This window comes from Eleginops maclovinus, chromosome 12, assembly GCF_036324505.1.
Source record: "Eleginops maclovinus isolate JMC-PN-2008 ecotype Puerto Natales chromosome 12, JC_Emac_rtc_rv5, whole genome shotgun sequence".
Taxonomy (NCBI): domain Eukaryota; kingdom Metazoa; phylum Chordata; class Actinopteri; order Perciformes; family Eleginopidae; genus Eleginops; species Eleginops maclovinus.
In genome coordinates, this window is record NC_086360.1 from 19,944,248 (window position 1) to 19,961,932 (window position 17,685).

Genomic DNA, 17,685 nt, shown 5'->3' on the forward strand with positions numbered 1-17,685 from the left:
AACTTGATTGAAGATATCATAAGTTCTTTTATCACTTCTGCTCGCATTCCTTCCTTGAAATTGACTCCTTAGTTGTGACAACAGACTGTATTAAGTAACATTAAAATATTTCTACAAGAGCAGTGTGTTTTATTTTGAAAAGAACAACCGGAACTCACCTACGTCGTGCTTGCGTACTTGACGTCTCTTCAGAGGCTAACCACTCGTTGAACACTGTCTGGTGTAAACAACACTGCAACCTGAGACGGGGTAGCCAGCCAGTCGGCTAGCTAAGTAAACTAGCTAACTTAGCTACTCCGCTAGCCCATGTATTAACCTCACTGTCACGACGACTGGTAATATAATAATTATTCAAAGTAGGAATATATAAATTGTGTGTGAAGTTGTTTCGACACAAGAAAAGGCAAAAGGGAGGACTTTTTCATCCCGGTAAGTTGTCTTTGGTTTGAATCAGCCATCAGTGTTTCCATTTTGCGAGTCTTGAGTTGTTAGCTTACTGTTGCTAGCCAGCAAGCTGTTGATGCAGTTAACCTTTCCTCTGTGTAACACAGTTGGGACTCTATGTTTACTCTGATTATTTTCAGTACTTCAGGATAGTTTTCATGCTTTAAATGCACTCCTGTTCTGAGCAGGCCAACTCTGTTTTGCTGATTGGACCGGGTACTGTCCACGATAAGAGGTGTTTTAACGTGAGGTGAGCGGACAGGACAGCACAGGAGGAAGAGCTCACACTTGTTGCAGACTGACAAACAGATTTGAATGGCAATAGCTATTATAGATCTAGTAATGGTTGTCTTTTTAACATCCACTTATCAACCACTTTTGTCACATAATTGAGATTTAGTAGAATAATGATTTTTATCAACAACACTTAATCGATCTGCTTGTAACATATTGCATATTTTTAATTAAGCTTGCCCCTATTTTAGACTACTTTATTGCAATCTACTGAATCACGTCCTTATTAATAGCGTTACACATTATATGCAACTTTTTAATGTTTTTATTATTAATAGCACTTAAAAAAGTCCCACACTAAAGACAATACAATAAATAAATATGCAAGGGGAAGCAAGAAGTCATAAAGACTCATCGTGTGGGGACACTTACAGTAACAACATACTTTCCAATAAAGCTTAACCTAATTCAATACAAAGAAGAACAAAAAGTCATTATACTGGGAAGGAAGACTCGCACACATAGATACTAAAAGTACAAAAAAAACTTATTAAATAAAATAAAGCTTGTCGTGTCTTTTACGTTAGCAGACATCTGAGGTTTTAAAAATGAGCTGTGTAATGTTTATTAATCCACAAATATGTTTTGTGGAGTGAGTGACTGTACTTCCTCTTTAGGCTGTTAATAGATCAGTTGACATTAACTTGCATTGTCTATGTTAGGAAATCTGTGTAACTGGCCAAACCAGGTTACTGACTTGATATCTTTGCTGGTAACATTTTGTGCTAAGCGGCTCTCCCACTCCTGCTTCCTGCTATAAATCAAAGACATAATACACTAGTACTACAGCTACTTCTTAAAGACTCACTGCTAAATGATTTGAGTATTCAACATACAAATCATGCTGGAATTTCAGATATTGGACTTGTTGACTATGTAGCTTCGGTACTGTGTCTTATGTGGAATACTAATTTGTTTTAGGTTATAGCTAAGGCGGACACTTTCCTAATCCCTGCTGTGCTGCGCAGCCCACCATCAGACACAGTGAATGTTTGGCATTCCATCTTTGCAAAGCGTTTCCTAATTTCCCAACTAATTATCAACTTATTATTTCCTGCAAGTAAAAGTCAGTGGTGTTTTTTGGTTTTGTTTGTATGATTCCCCATTTTTGACACATTGAATTTCTGGTTAAAAATATTCTTATCACACCCGAAGTAGATGAAACTTAGCACCGACCATATGTCAACTAAATCACCTGCCAACATGGAGGATTGAGTTTCCCTAATATGAAGAAATGCTGGTTTTGAAAGGCAAGTCCTAAATAAAACATAGCTAAAAAAATGTTTGCTGAGCATATTTCTGCTGGTTCTTCTTCTTTAGCATTTCAAATAGATATAGATATAAAGGAGGAGACATAAACCAATGGCTCACATAAATTGGCAGTTTCCTTTACAGTTTTATAGTTGCAAAATTCACAGATTGAATTTAAAATGGCTATATTTAGCAGTGCGTGAGTGATGGCAGGCTGGCAGTGATAGAAGCCATAACGTAAATACAAGAAGAGGAGAAGGTAAACATAGCAGCATTCAGATAATGACTTTCCTCATGCATTTTGTTGTTATGTTGGTCTGGGCATAAGCCATTAGCTGGAAATGTAAGGGTGTGACTATATTTACTCAGGTCTGTCTGTGTCAGAGTAAAAATGATCATCACTTTACTTCTGTGTGGAGGCGTGAGAACACCACAGTATTTGGCCAACCCTGTAGCCGCTCTGCTGTGATTTCTCTTCCACAGCCTGAATCACAGCAGTCTTGATGAGTCAAAGCTTATTGACACAAAGTATGTTCTTCTTAGGCTCCTTCAACTCCCCCTGTGTGATATGACATCGCTGCCTGGTTACTACAAAAGCCAGAGCTCGACAGCAGACGGTTGACATCTGGTCAGGTAAGATATTTGCAGGGATTTACCTCGTAGCTGCTGGATCCAGCATGTTATTTCTCCAGAACCAACTGTTGCTTGTCTGCAAAGCAACATGTGGAAAGCATTACCATTTGTGAAGGAGTCTTTTTAAAAGGCTGACACATAAGTGCTTGTTTTTATATCTTCATTTCACTATGGAAACAAATTATACAACTGATTGACGCTGTGTGTTAAAAAGGCAGACGACCTCAGGTTATCTCTTATTCGACTGTTACGACTTTTACATTGTACAGTCGCTGTAAGACAACAGGGAGGAGCTGAGCCTTACATGGCAGTCTGGTTTGTTTCAGTGGAATCCTCCATTCACTGTCTGAGCCTGAATTGCCTGTGTTTCAACAATATGAAAATGAAAACAATGACATTGTACAGTTGTCCGGCCCCTCCCATGTCTCAGGATCTGCCTTAAAGCTACACAGCCCTGCTCACTACAACACCACACATTCAGCTTAGTGATGCAAAAAAGGCAATAATTGTACTATTTCCAGTCTAAAGCTTTTAACATTAGGCTAAAACATCGACCATATTAAGACATCACAGAGCTTTTTTAAGCTTTTTTAGCTTTATAATCGTTTGTTAGAACAAAATGAGTGTATCCCCTGGAAGAATATACAAAGTACGTAGCCAAACAAATATAGTGTATGTAAAACTAAAGGAACAAATGTAAATAGCCGTCACAGCTGAAGCGTATGATTATGAAAGGGGGGGGGGGGGGCTGAAACAAAAGTCCTTTTTCATGGCATTTGCATATGTTGGTAAAGGAAAAGCACAGGTGTAATTAATTAACAGTAATGATTCTCCCGAGCCCTCGTTAATGTTATTAAGTCCAGCTGTTCTCCTTCTGCTATCAAAATTGTGGATAGAGAGATTTCCAGTGAGCACTTCATGAATGCCGTTTTGAGTCTACGGAGTTTCATTCAATTTTGTGCAATGTATTTCATTCTCAATCACAATCCCACCTAATCTATTCAAATGATTATTTATTTTATTACGTTTTATTCTGACTGGTCAGGTCTGTCAATTTGAATATGGATAACAAAAAAGTAATTGATTAATTATATCACCCCATATTTAGCTCTCAGCAAGTGTACTATAACCTGCAGGAACGTGCGATAACCTTGTGTAAATATCTTTCTCACTCGTGTTGCTTTAAGACACTCCCAAGACAAAGTCCACAGTAGTGGCTAGATAGTGTGAGTGCTTTGAGTCTAATAAATACAAATCAGTTTTGTTTTGCTGTCAGACATTTTTTCTTTTACATTTTGAAGGTGCTGTTGACGATGATGGCTGCTCAGGTGGAGGTTCAGACTGGGGATGTAGGGAGGACGGTGGGTGGAGGACGACTCCACCTGAGTCCCCTGACTGACTCCAGCAATAAGAGTCTTATCGAGATCCCTTCCATCAACCAGTCCCATATCATCCCTCAAGAACCTAACAAACCTGCCCCGGGCCCCAAGCCACGGCTCACTCCTAAACCTTTCGCCCTGGAGAGAAACCCCACCATTAAGCCCATACTTGCTCCTAAGCCCCAAACCAAGCCCCGGCCAGAGTCCACTCGCCTGGCTGGGCACAAATCAGAGTTTCAAAGCAGTGTAAAACCACAGCAACCAGTTGCCCCTAGCAAACCCAGGCCAGTATCAACCAACCTCAACCGACCCGCCTCTACCTCCTTTAAAACATTGAATAAGTTGAACAGTGGACAAACAACCAGGCCAATAGTCCAGCCATTTAAACCGGCTCCTCCTCTTGACCCCGGAGATCCGAGCAAACCCATTCCTCCTATCACAGCAGAGAGGCGCAGATCCAGTTCATCAAGCTTGGCCTATTCAAAGAGCCTTAAACAACTTCCAGCTGCAGAGTGGTCGGGAACCACTAAAAATGAAACTGCAAAGGACTGGAAGCCATCCAGTAAAGCTGGGTCCTCCATTACCAGAGCCAAGTCCATGGGTTTTCTAAATCAGGTAGGGCAGGAGGAGGAAGAAAAGGAAAAGCCAGAGAAAGCTGTACAAATGCGACCGCAGCCCAGAGGCTCCAGGCCCAGACCTGTGTCGGCCATTTTCCTTGAAAGTCCAACCAAGACAGAGGCACCAGTTCCTGCCCCTCGCTGGGCAAGAAGACCGCTCTCAGCCGATCTAACATCCAAGTTTGAGTCTATCGGTCTGTCTCTGCACCGCAAATCTCCCAAAGCAAACACTAAAGAGAACACTCCAGAGGAGAAGCCACTGCCAGAGAAGAGAGAGCAGGAGAAACCCCCGAAGAGCGCCCCGCCACAGAGTACTGATGGTGCAGATCCAGCTGTTTTAGACCAAAGCAATAAAAAGACAGAAGAAATAACAGTGAATGAGACTGATGAGGAGAAGCGTGCAGTTAGCATCAAGTCGAGAATCAGTCTCCTCCTCGATTCGTCCTCCTCTCCTGGGCCAGGTGTCACAGTACAAGGGCCAGAGCCTCTCTCTCCAGTGCTTACAGTCCCTGAAACTGAACCAGCAGTGGGGGTCAAACGGCTCATCAAGCAGCTGACTGAGGACACATCACCAACTCAGAGCCCTGCTGTGAGACCACCTCTGAAGCCCCGCCCCTTGCCCCTTGACCTCACTCAAAAGTAAGAGCCGCTCCTATTCTGTCTTCAGCTTGCTTTTGTCCCATGTCTTTGTCCATGAGTTCCATTGTCATGCATGGCTTTTTGTCTCGTGTGACGTATGTTCATCAGGTTTTCATCCGAGAAGTCGCCAGACATTGGCAGTGTTTCCCTCAGTGAGGCGACAGAGCGCCATGAGATCAGCAGAGATCCTCAGAGGAGGGTAAGAAAGGGACTAAGCTTCGTAGAAAGTGGTTTCTGTCGTGCTCAGTCTGTGTTTAACGGGCAAATGTGAATGAGAAACAATCTCCAAGATAAGGGATGTCACATGCTCTCCTCAAAACAATGTCATCTCTTTGCCAAAATAATTCCAAGGCCAATATAAAGTAGATTGAACAACATGGAAGTTGACATAATGAGCTATATTGTGTGCCATATATTTTCCACGGGGAATACATCTATAGCCTTCTGTCCTTACAAGAGACATTTGGGGCTTTTTATGTTTGAATATCAGATCATTCTGGCTGTGTTAATGCATCTGCCCTAAGTTTTGGCAGTGGTGTTTGTTTTGTTCATGATCTCATCTCCTATTGCCTGTCTATGATAAACTTTATAGTAAAAATACAGCCACTCACACCCTTAAGCAGAAACATTTCCCCATTCAAACTGTTAAAAGAAACATTTACATTCATTAAATCGAGAGTTTGTCTTCAAGATTATATTTTATTGATTTGATTACATTTATTTTACACATTATTTGATTTTCTTCTGAATTTTCTACTTCAGATTTTGCTGCTGTTTATGTGTTTGACGCAAAGCATGACAATCAATGTTAATCTATAAAATATCCCAGTTCGTAAAATAATATTCCCAATAACATTTACAGTAAATAATTCAGATTTTGAGTTTTCTTTCTTTTTTGCTTACAAAAATAAAATGGGCTTATGTTAAAAAACTAGCATTTAAAGGGTTGAAAGTTAATTAAAATGAATGCATTTTGGATTGAAGTTGGTTAGAATATTCAAAATAGTGAAAAAGTAGAGAATATATGTCATTGTATGAAAGTTTATTGACAGAGACTTTTTTTAGTAACTTTTAGTGACACACAGGTTAGGAAAATTGTTGCTGTGGACCCCTTGTCTCTCAGTTTAAATAAAAAATCCCTAGAGGAAATGGGGCATTGCAGAAAAATAGTTGTCACTGCCATGATTCAGAGCTGTGTAACCTGAGACAGCCGCCACATTAATCATCCCCCGTGGCTGCCAGTTATGAAACACACAGAGAAGAGATCAGTGGGAAAAGGTCATCACAGAGAGGCTTTCCTTACCACCTCTGCACCACACCCACTGTTAGGAGGCCAGCATAGAACAAGGGGATATCGCTACCACACCCACAGTTGTTATCTTAATATGTTAGACTCACTTAGGGATTGGGTTTTCTCCTCTAATGTCAAGGCACATTTGTTTTTAATGGTCATTTGTCAGGTGTTGCCATAACAAGGTATGAGAGGAAAAAGCATGATTGTTAAATGAATCAATAAGTGAACATTTTTCTAATATATTTGATGGATTGACACATGATATCTCTGACTTTCCTTAGACTGAAGAGTCAGCAATCACCCCCAGTGACCAGAAGACGTTTCTGGATCCAAACGATTCACAGGAGCTGCTAAAAAAGCCCCCCACGCCTGGTCCCGGCAGTGACGTGCAGACAGTCAGAGCATCCTTGTTTGAAAATGTTGTGGAGAGGCACAGTGTGCACATGGTGGAGGAAGACAAGCCTGTAAACAAGGCTGATGATTCGCTCAGCAGCCCGTCGTTTGAGAGAGGAAATGCAGAGGACGAAGGAACTCTGGTCACCGCCACCTACAGGGAGCCTTTATCCCCATCAAGCCCTATGAGGGTGTTGCACTCCTTTGACACCGTGCAGGCAGTGGAAGAGAGCAGGGTGGTGAGTGAGGACATCCCTTCAGCTCTTTGGGAGGATAAGGCCATGACGCTTCGCTCCAGGCGCTCAGAGAGGAGCAGGCCCGGGCCAGAGAGGACAGCACAAGGGGAACCAGCTAAGGCTCCGATGCAGGAACAACAGCCTCGATATCTGAGAGTCGGGGCTTTATCTAAATGGAGCCCTACAGGTCTCGAACAAGAGGCGAGCACGGAGATTGGGATGTCAAAGGAATCCCAAAGGGAAGGACAAGTGGCTTTTGATCAGAACAGACAGAAAGAGGCGGAACAGGAGGAAGTGGCTGCAGCTCCTAAACGTTTTAAAACAGAAGAACAGCCAAAGCCCAGGGCAACCTACTTTGCTCTGACGGGACAAATACAGGAGCCAGCTTCTCCTGTAGAGGCATATTTAGGTGACATGACTGTGCCGTTTGATGATTTCTCTGTGCGGTCTTCACCGGGCAGCTCTCAAGGAAAGGTTCATCCAATGAAAAGGAATCCTTCATTAGATGCAGCTATGGTAAACAACTCTCAAGATCTAGGTGACGACTTGAAGATGAAGAGCCACAGGGAGATCAGAACAGCGTTTGATGGACAGATGGCGGAGGAAATGATGGAAGTGGAAAACAAAAGAGAATTAAAAAAGGAGACAGAAAGACACATGGCAAAAATGAAGGAGCTTGAGAGGGAGAAACAGAGGCATCTGGAAATGGAGAAAGAAGCACATGCAGAATTTGCACGAATGAAGGACAGAGAAATGCAAAGAGAATATGAAAGGCAAAGACAAAAAGCCTATGAGAAGGAGATACAGGACTTTGAGGAGAAACAACGTAAACTGGAAAGGCAAAAACAGTTAGAGCTTGAACAGCAGAAACTGCAAGAAGTGGAGAGCGCAAGACTAAGGGAACAGGAAAAAGAAAGACAACGAAAACTTGAGAAAGAAAAACGACGAGAACTAGATAGACAGAAAAAGCTTGAAAGGGAGAAACTGCGAGAGCAGGAAAGAGAGAGACACCTTGAACAGGAGAGGCAAAGACAAAGGGAGGAAGAGATGCAGAGGGAGCTGGACAAGGAGAAACAGCTGCTGGAAATCCAGAAGGTCTTAGAGTTTGAAAAACAGACTCAAAAAGAAAAGGAGATGGAGAAGCAGAGACTCAGAGAGAAAATGGATAGGGAAAAAGCAGAGAAACTAAAACAGATGGCATTAGAACAAGAGATGTTTAGAATGAAAGAGCTTGAGAAAGAGAAGGAACGACAATGGGAGATGGAGAAGGAGCATCAGAAAAAGATGGAGAGGGAAAAGCAGAGAGAGGTGGAGAGGCAGAAACAAAGAGATTTAGAAAGGGAGAGACAGCGGGTGTTGGAAATGGAGAAGCAGAGATTCAGAGAGAAGATGGATAGAGAAAAAGCAGAGAAACTAAAACAGATGGCATTAGAACAAGAGATGTTTAGAATAAAAGAGCTTGAGAAAGAGAAGAACGACAATGGGAGATGGAAATGGAGCATCAGAAAGAGATGGAGAGGCAGAAACAAAGACATTCAGAAAGGGAGAGACAAAGACAACTAGATTATGAGAGGCAGGAAATAGAGAACCAAAGGCTGAGACAACGGGAAATGGAGAGGGAAAGGCTGAGGAAGGAGGAGTCGGAGAGATTTAAAGAGACTGAGAGAAAAGGGCTCTTGGAGTTGGAGAAGCAGAAGCAGGCAGAGAGGGACAGACAACAGATCATAGAGCTCGAGAAACGCCAGCTGAGGGAGAGGATGGACAGGGAGGAGGCAGATAATATGAGACAGATATCCAAACAGCAAGAAGCAGAGAGACAGAGACTAAAGGAGAGACAGAAGAAAGAGGAACAGGACAGGGTGAGGTTGGAGTCTTCACATCTCAGACCTAAAGTGTTGGATCTGGACTCTGTGCGGAGGAATGACTCCATTTCTAAGACTTCTCCGCACCGCAGTGACCTCTCAACACGATGGAAGGAGCCATCCCCGAGAGCAGAAGAGTGTTACAGACCTGCCATCCTTGACTTGGACTCTTTCACGTCCCCAGCTCAAGTTTCCCCCAGTAAAGACATGTTTCCTGTTTCTGGTATTCAGGGTGTAGACGCCACATTTGGAGCTAGGCTGCAGCCTGAGGTAGATGTTAGCTGGAGGGTGCCGCCACAGACTTCAGGAGGTATATCGAGTCCAATATGGACGATGTCTCCTCAGGACCCGTGGGAGCTGCGGCCTGTTGAGATGTCTGTGGACAAACCTGAACCCAGGAAACACGCCAGCAAACTGAGCCCAGAGCAGCTGCTCCTCAGGCAGGAGGAGCGGCTCTTGGCCCCGCAGAGGAACTGGTCTGCAGGGCAGGAGGAGCCGCCTCAATTGGCCTCTCTCTCCCGGACAGAGTCCATAAGTGGAGGCTCTCCAAGCAGAGGCCCCAGCAGCGCTCCTGCAGAGCAGATATGGCTGCCCAGACAGCCCCAGCCTCCAGTGGGCCAGGTCGACGTCCGCAGCCAGAGGAGGTCGCAGGGGTCGCAGGTGAGATATCTGTGAAATACTATGAGGCAAGGGTTACTAATATCATACGGAGAAGGGTTTCATCTTGAAAAAACGGTGTAGGAAGTTGTGGGGGATGTTGTTTTTCCCCCACCGTTGGAAAAATCTGGAACTAAATATAAAGTATTTAATCAATAAACCAATCAAAGTACAAGTTACTTAGTGTTTATTGAATAATAAGGGTTGAACCTGCTGTGCATCAGGTTAAACAAAAGCCTCTCTAGGGATCGAACTTTGCATATTGAATATCTCTAGTTTTAATACAATTATCTTATTATTGTATATTTTTTATTTAGATGGAGATATCGTATAAAATATAACTATTGAGCCTAGCCTCCCTTTGTATCTGTTATCTTTGTTGCTGCATATGATTTACTTTCTCAAATAGCACAGGTATCAAAGACAGTGTGGTCACTCCTAAAGCAAATGTGAAAATCAATTTGAAAAAGTAACGACTTCTAAAACATGGGAGCAGCTCTTTAAAGTACACATAGACATACATATACATAAAGGCAGACCTGTGCGTCACTTTAAGCAAAACCAAATTCTTTTACCCACCCATATTTGCTCTCGCTCTCTGCTTCGAAAATGTTTTATGTTAGTTGTTGTTTCCTGAGTGAAAGGCAGGATCAACTATCTGGCATCCCTATAATACAAATAGCCTCCAATGCCCATTAGATAGAAGAAAATAAACTTGCACCCACTTGTGAAAGGATCATGGTTCCCAGCAGAGCCCCCTGCCACAGTACACTGCGGTAGCCAGCATGGTTATGAATAGCTTCAGGAAACGTGTGTACAGCGTATGAAGATATGAAGTTGACTGCTGTTCCTGTTTGTGTGCTAGGAGTTGAACAGGATGCGGTCCCGCAGTGTTTCTCGGCGATCGACTCCTTCAATCAGCGCCGTGGAGGGAAGTCTTTCCAGGATGAGGAGTCGCAGCGCACACCGAGAGCTGGACGACAACAGCTGGGTGAGTCCTGGGCCTCTCATGGCTCAACTCCCTGAGAGGAGAGACGGCTGCCTGAGTCTGTGCTTCAGAGTGATGGTTGGATGTGAGATCTTTATCATAAACACTGGTTTCACACGGCTCTGTGGAGACGGGGAGGGAAGTACGTGTGTGCTGAGTTTGTACTGGATATTTGTCTGCAGTGTTAGGAAGGTTGCTTTAGAAGTGTAGTTTTCATTAGTTAGTTGTCCAGAGGAACGATACTTTGGTGACCAGTGGTGGTGATGGCGGTACTCCTTATTTCCCTACAGATCTCGGGGACCAAAGTGCAATAATACCATTAGGGTTTGAGACTAACTGTTTCCCATAGTGCCATGGACGCTAGAAAACGTGTGAACTCAGTAATTCACTCTAAATACCCTATCCTGAGTTAGAGAGCTAGTTAACAGTAGGTCTTACCAGCCGGTGGAGCAAGCTTCTTTAGAGTTGCAGGATGGTGAATACATGCTCTATTCAGTAAAAACAAATACATGTTAATCATAACGTTATCAGGATGTATTCAAGTATAGTCTTGTTGAACTGAGTTTTTCCAGAAACTTAAATAAATACTGTTTTCACATCAATATAAAAGAGATGTCAGGAAGGGAAATACATAACCTGTTTAACTTCCTAACAAAAAACTGTTAAACGGTTAGAAATAAGTATACATGTCGAGGTACATGAACGGTAACTACTTACGCTTAACACAAATGTTTCATATAAAGCTGAAAATCCTAAACTTAACTTTTATTAAAAATGTATTTAATATAACTTGAGTTCAAACAGAGCAACAATATTTCAAGTTTTTTAAAGCCTTTTACAGAGAATACAAATTGGATGTAAAACCTTTGTAAATTGATGAGAGAGGTCATCTTTAATTGGTCCTGCAAAAGGGGATATTTCTAGTGTTACAGCACCAAAGGACCGTGCAGGTTAAGTACTTAAGTAAAATAAATAAGTTAAAGGGGCAAAAACAAAACAAATTGGACTGACTTTTGATGTTAAGTCATTGCACATTATCACCCACATTTTTATTAGTAACTGTAATTTAATGATATTTTATAAAAACAACAAGTGTTTTTATAAAATATTTAAATACTTTTCATGTGACCGAATATTTTCCAAAAACATTGTATTGAAGGTAAGAAAGGGTAGAGGAATGCAGGTAGATGCGTGACAGCTGAGTGCTGCTGTGCTGGCGTAGTTAGGAGTTGTGACGAATGTTGATGGCACACCTCCACCCATCCCAGGCCTGTAATTCAGGATTGGATTAGCCAAATGGTTAATGAGTACCTGTCCTCAGTGCTCGTTTATTAGAGGCTTGTCAGCAGGCTCAGGGAAAGCTGTGAAGTGAAATGGAGCGTAATGATCAAGGGCCACGCAGATAAGCAGACGCGTCACAGATGTGTCACTGTAGTCCTTTGAGCTGATTTTCCTCATATCCGGATTTTCTAACTTCTGACTTACATCTGTTTCATAAATGTTTAAATCAGGGAAAAGTCAAATGTGTCCTCATATTTACACCAACACACATTACACACACCAATATATCATCTATTCAATCATGTATAAAGTCTATTAATACACAGGGTTGGGCTCGGCTGGCTCTTTGCCATTGAGACTGTAATTGTAGGCCCAGGTTGAGGGCATACAATATGAAACCAGAAGTATAGTTTATTGTGTCTCATAATTGCACACTGCGTGACTGAGAGCTCAGATTAAGTCACTGTGAGTTTAAGGTCACTACCGCCATCTAGTGGTTTGTTTTTCAGCTCGTGAGTGTCACCAGTGTTTGTTATTCCTCATTCACACTTTCACTTCTTGTCTTCTTTGTTTATTTGCTATGCTTTGAAAGGATGGACGACACTATGCACTGTACAGACTTTGGTGGTAGAATGGCACGTACGCTACCTAGCTCCACGTCTTGGTTTTGTTTCTAACCATGGGACTTTAGTTGTGATTTTAGATGTGTTCACATGAGACTGTCTGTTCCTGTTTCCAGTCTGCCATCATACTCTTCAGCTATCAAGTAAAGGCAAACAGTCAGTGTAATATCATATGGAGCTGCAACTACAGACCACAGCTGTGGCTTCGATGTTTTGCGGTTGTCTGTCTGTGTGTTATCGTGAACAGGGTATCCTGGATTACCTTGAGGGGATTATTTCAAATTTGGCTGAATTTTTTACTCAAATATTCACTGATTCTATTTTGTTATGGTCAAAGGTCAAGATCAATCTGATCTCAAAAAACATAACATAACTGGCCAGAACTCAATAAGTCACATCCTAATTTCACACACATTTCTTAAAGGATAACACAAGGGGATAACATTTTGACTGACATGGATTGTACCTGTAAGAGGCACTCAACCGCAACATGGTAAAAAAAGGCATAAAATACAGAAAAATATTTACTAAAACCAGAGGTGCAGTCCAAAACCCAAAGCCATTCATATTATATTAACAAAATAAAGTAAAAGCTACAAGCAAGCGACAAAGGTTGAACCAAAATTCTTGACTTGAACCATTAACCCTCTGAAAATAATGATTTGAGAATAATTTCGTCCGTCTATAGCAACTGTTTCCTCTTTAAAGTGGCAATGCTTCTTGGATAGTAGCAGGAACTTAACATGTTATATTTTGTGTTTTAGATATGGTTATCCTCTGAATCGTTGAAAAATAAACATCTCTGAGCAAAAATATGTTTTATTTGGCTTCAGGTTTCATTTAGATATCCATCAGCGTGGACAGATATACATTATTATACATTTCCCTATGTTGTATGTACTGGTGATGTCACGGATGAGGTAATATCGATGTGGTGACCTCATAGTTTTAGTTGGAGGGTCTGAAGCCGTAGAGAGGGGCAGAGCAGCGATGGGCACCGGGCTGAGAGCTGTGCTGTACATGTGGTCATGCTGCCTGTGGGTGAGTGAATGCACTACTCTCTCATTTCAGAGGTTTCTCTGTAATATTATATTATTATATATAGGAAGTTATCATATATCATATGGACTATTGGTGGTATCTGATTTCAGCTTCTTTGTGTTGTTGCTGGCTGGGTTTACTAGTGATGTCAGCAGAAGAGGGGAAGTGATGAGTCGCCGTGACTCACTTCCCAGTCAGTGACGTTAAGTATTAGGTGGGGGGAATATTATAGAAATTGGGAGCAGTAGTAAGATACGTCTGCAATATAACTTGTCTTTGTTTTGGCTTCTTTCATTTTAATCTTATTAATTTCAGTAGAGGGAATACTTCCTGCTACAAATGTATGCTCGACGATGAACCCTGCATACATGTTGGTAGATTTGAGATAAAAAAACATTCTGAACAGAATTGACATTTTCAGGATAAAATGACTCTCATAGGGTACTTGGAGAAGATTTCTAGCTTGCCATCATGGGAGAAAAGTAAAAAGACAAACCTGATTCTGTAAGTATACAGTAATTACCTCAATAAAGGAAGAGATATTCACAATTTAATGAAAGTGCTGTATTTATGCAGGGGTTAGTTGGATTATATCGTGAATAACAATTAATTTGGCCAGAATAATCATGACATGATATTTTGATGTCTTGTAACTTTTGGATGATTAAAAAACTATATAATTTCAGTAAAATTCTGCAACTAATGATTGTATTCATCTTCGGTTATACGTTTTATATCATAGCATTATATATTTTGTACCTTTTAATAAACAAGTCAATAATATTGCTACACCCAATACTTCCTGAACTTTATCAGGACTATGTTGGCTTTCTTCCGGTTGTGTCACTTTGTGTTTTGTATTACACATTTTTGGACAGAGCCATACAGGAGAGTTTGTGAGCCGCTGGAAACTGAGACCCTCACAGCTGATTGCCTTTAGCACAGCACTTCAAAGCCAAGTGAATCAGATTACCTGTAGGGGGCATATGTGGACAGGGATTCAGTTCTCTTTAGCTCCTCATGAGTCCCAGATTTCTCTTGTGTTTAACTCTCTGAAAAGCGTCTGACTCTGGAGTCACCTGCTGCGGCTTTATTCAGGGTGCACGCTCACCCAATAACAGAGATTAGGTTGGGAGCTAGGGAGTGTTTTCTAGTCTGTTTGGCTATTCGCATGCGTCTGATTTAAAAAACATTTGACTGCTGTGATTGTTGGCTCCACTGTGCGGACAAACTGGTTGATGAGCCTGCGAGCCTGAGACTGGTAAAGCCACACCTGTCTTTTCACTCTACCCTCATGCATGTCCAATCTATCTATTTATAGTTTACTCTTTAACATGATCATGCACTTGTGCTCATTCCTATCTGAATGTGTCATCTCCACTTTCTCCCTGGCTTTCTGTTTTGAAAGGAGTTGCATTTTACAAACATGCAATGTTTTTCTGTGTCATCCTTCTTGTTTCCACTGCCTCTCTGTTTCCTGACTGGGACACTTCCCTGCGTTGCCCTGCAACTGAATCAGGCTGGAGCAATGGAGCACCGCAGGACATATATCACCCTCCCCTCTCCCTCCCGCTCTGAATCAGGGACCTCCCATTCTCCCTCCCTGACTCTGTTCCACACTCCCTCTCTTCACTCAGTTTCTCCTTGAGGTTGAGTCCTATAGCGCTGGCTACAGAGTAGCACTCCTGACGCATTTTCTCCTACCTGCCCATACCTGCAGAAGAAGGCGAGGAGAGAAACATTTTCTCTCTGTCCGTGTCTTTTATCCTCTGGATTTGACTTTCCCCCCACAGTGCTCTCTCCTGTTTCCTCTTTTTGGCACTGCGTTGGTTGTCCTCTGGTTTTTCTTATGGAATACGAATGACTACAGCAGCTTTCCTTTTTGCCACCGGCTGTCCTGCACCATTTCTTGCCACAGATTTTTGCCAGAGGATAGCACAGCATCGGGCACCTTGAAAATGTAACCTTGTTGGATGGATGCATTTTTCAACTTTCAGCCCTTGCCTTGTTTTTGAGGAAGTGCATTATCGTTGGCTCTGGGGCAGCTGTCAGGTCAGCTGTAATTGAAACTGGACAGGGAAGCTCACCTGCAAAATGTACAGAGTTCTCAAGGAGCAAAATAACAAATCTCATTCTCAGTATTTCTAGCAAGGTGGATAGAAATAGATAGCTGAATGTTATGCCAAACAAACATGTTATGTTAAGGATGTGTCTCTTTGATTCTAACTACTTGAGTTTGCACTTGGATTACCTGAAGCCAGGAAAACATGGATGTGAAACCTGTTGGTAGTAGTGTCCCGCATTACTAATATTTAGTGTTGGCCTTACATAACCTTTACATGCCCTCTCAGTATCATAGCTAACATAACTTGTGTGCATTTAAAATAGACGTATGAAAGCTTCACAATTCAGTTCAGACCGACAGGCTGGAGCCCCGACAGCGATGAGTTGAAATAGAGTTCCGACGGTTCCAGTGGGACTGCACTGAAGAAAGAACATTTAGAAGCAAACTAAGGAGAGGCTCGATACTATAACAATCTGGGACTGACTGCCCTTTATTGCTGCAGTGCTGTAAGCAGCAGACGCCAACATCCTCACAACTTTGGACTCGCTGAGCTGTGTTGTTGTTCTGTGTCACCCTCCTCACTGCTGCAGTATTGACCCAGCAACAGTGAAAACCTACGACACCGTCCTGGACTTTTACCTCAACAGCGTGACTGGACTCTAATGATTTCCTGAGTCACAGCTCGGTTCAGACTTTTTGACACGGCAAGACTTGACATCAGTGGGTTGCGATGGAGTATCTGGGGGACAAGCTGTCAGTGGCCCAAACTCAGATGTCAGGATGGGTGGGAAATGTTCGTCGCTCCCTGCACGGGGCACTCGGCTTTTTGTCCAACCCGATGGAGCGGGGAGGCCGTGGAGAGGACGGGACCGGGGACTTTAAAAGGACCAACTCCCTGCGCTCCCTGGCCTCCCGCAGCAGGGAGTCCATACGCAGGTTCTCGCTGCGCAGCCAGCAACGTCTGTCCTTACGCAGACGCACCGCACCCAACACCCCCACCTCTGTAAGATAACACACACATTTAAAGTTGAAACACTCAAGGAATGCACCAGTACTGCATTTCACTTCTGATACCCATCACAAATAACCATGTTTGTGGTCAGTATCAGTAGTATCAGTATGATGTGAGTTAAAGTTAATTTAGATTTTAAGATCCTGACAGCAATTAATGCTAGGGCGGGGAATGTGTTTTAGAAAGTCTTTTTTATTTGTTGAAATACTGCTGAATGAAATAATTGGATAGATTTGTAGTTGAAAGTTGTGACTTATAACAATAGCAACATTAGTTGATTACATTCAGAATTCAAATTTTTGGGGAGGGAGTTGTTTTGCTAACTTTCACCTAGCTTTAGAGACTGTTGGAGCTAGTGCTGCTAGCTATTTTCATTTGAAAAGAGTTTGTAGCATTGTGTTGGGTTTCCTCAGTTTAAAATCGAGCTTACTCTTGCTGTCTTCTCCCATGTTACCTAACCAAACAATAACCTGTAAAATAACATAAAAGGCAAAATGTTATGAACTATAAAATGCATTTTCCTTTTAGCTTGGCGCTTCCAAAGGGCGCTTTGACTCAACACGTTTTGGCACTGAATCTTGACGCTTTGTTTTTCTTCTGACTTTATTTTCTGCTTCTAAAAGGTTTATTACTGCATTTTATCAGGTCGGTGTTTCAAATGAAGGGCCATCAATCTTTATTGGCCGATATTCGTTTGAGATAGTTTGGTGGTCTCAGATAGGAGAGTAGATTAGACATCTCGTTTCAGAAGTACTGCAGCAATGTGGTTTGTTACTTTAACTGACCCGTAGTCAGTAATCTATATGTATGAACTACATCCATTCTTCTGAAGTTAAATAAAGAACAAGTGGAATTCAAGTCATTTTGCAGCGATGTCCATGCAGTTCTGTACTGCGCCCGTATGAACAGCTGCCTCTATGTCAACTATTTGGTCTCCAGCCAAACATGTCAAGAACGTATGCATCTGCCTTGCTAC

General features: G+C 42.2%; 1 protein-coding gene across 1 annotated transcript in view; it reads left to right on the plus strand.

Moving 5' to 3' along the window:
* The first annotated feature begins 221 nt into the window (after positions 1 to 221).
* The window catches only part of si:ch73-138n13.1 (calponin homology domain-containing protein DDB_G0272472), a 28,870-nt gene continuing 11,406 nt past the window's right edge, over positions 222 to 17,685 (plus strand). The window contains exons 1-7 of the mRNA XM_063898152.1: positions 222 to 429; positions 2,533 to 2,622; positions 3,924 to 5,257; positions 5,366 to 5,456; positions 6,833 to 8,488; positions 8,692 to 9,702; positions 10,565 to 10,690. Coding sequence (XP_063754222.1) covers positions 3,936 to 5,257; positions 5,366 to 5,456; positions 6,833 to 8,488; positions 8,692 to 9,702; positions 10,565 to 10,690 — 4,206 coding nt within the window. The 5' untranslated portion in view covers positions 222 to 429; positions 2,533 to 2,622; positions 3,924 to 3,935. The remainder of the gene's footprint in view (positions 430 to 2,532; positions 2,623 to 3,923; positions 5,258 to 5,365; positions 5,457 to 6,832; positions 8,489 to 8,691; positions 9,703 to 10,564; positions 10,691 to 17,685) is intronic.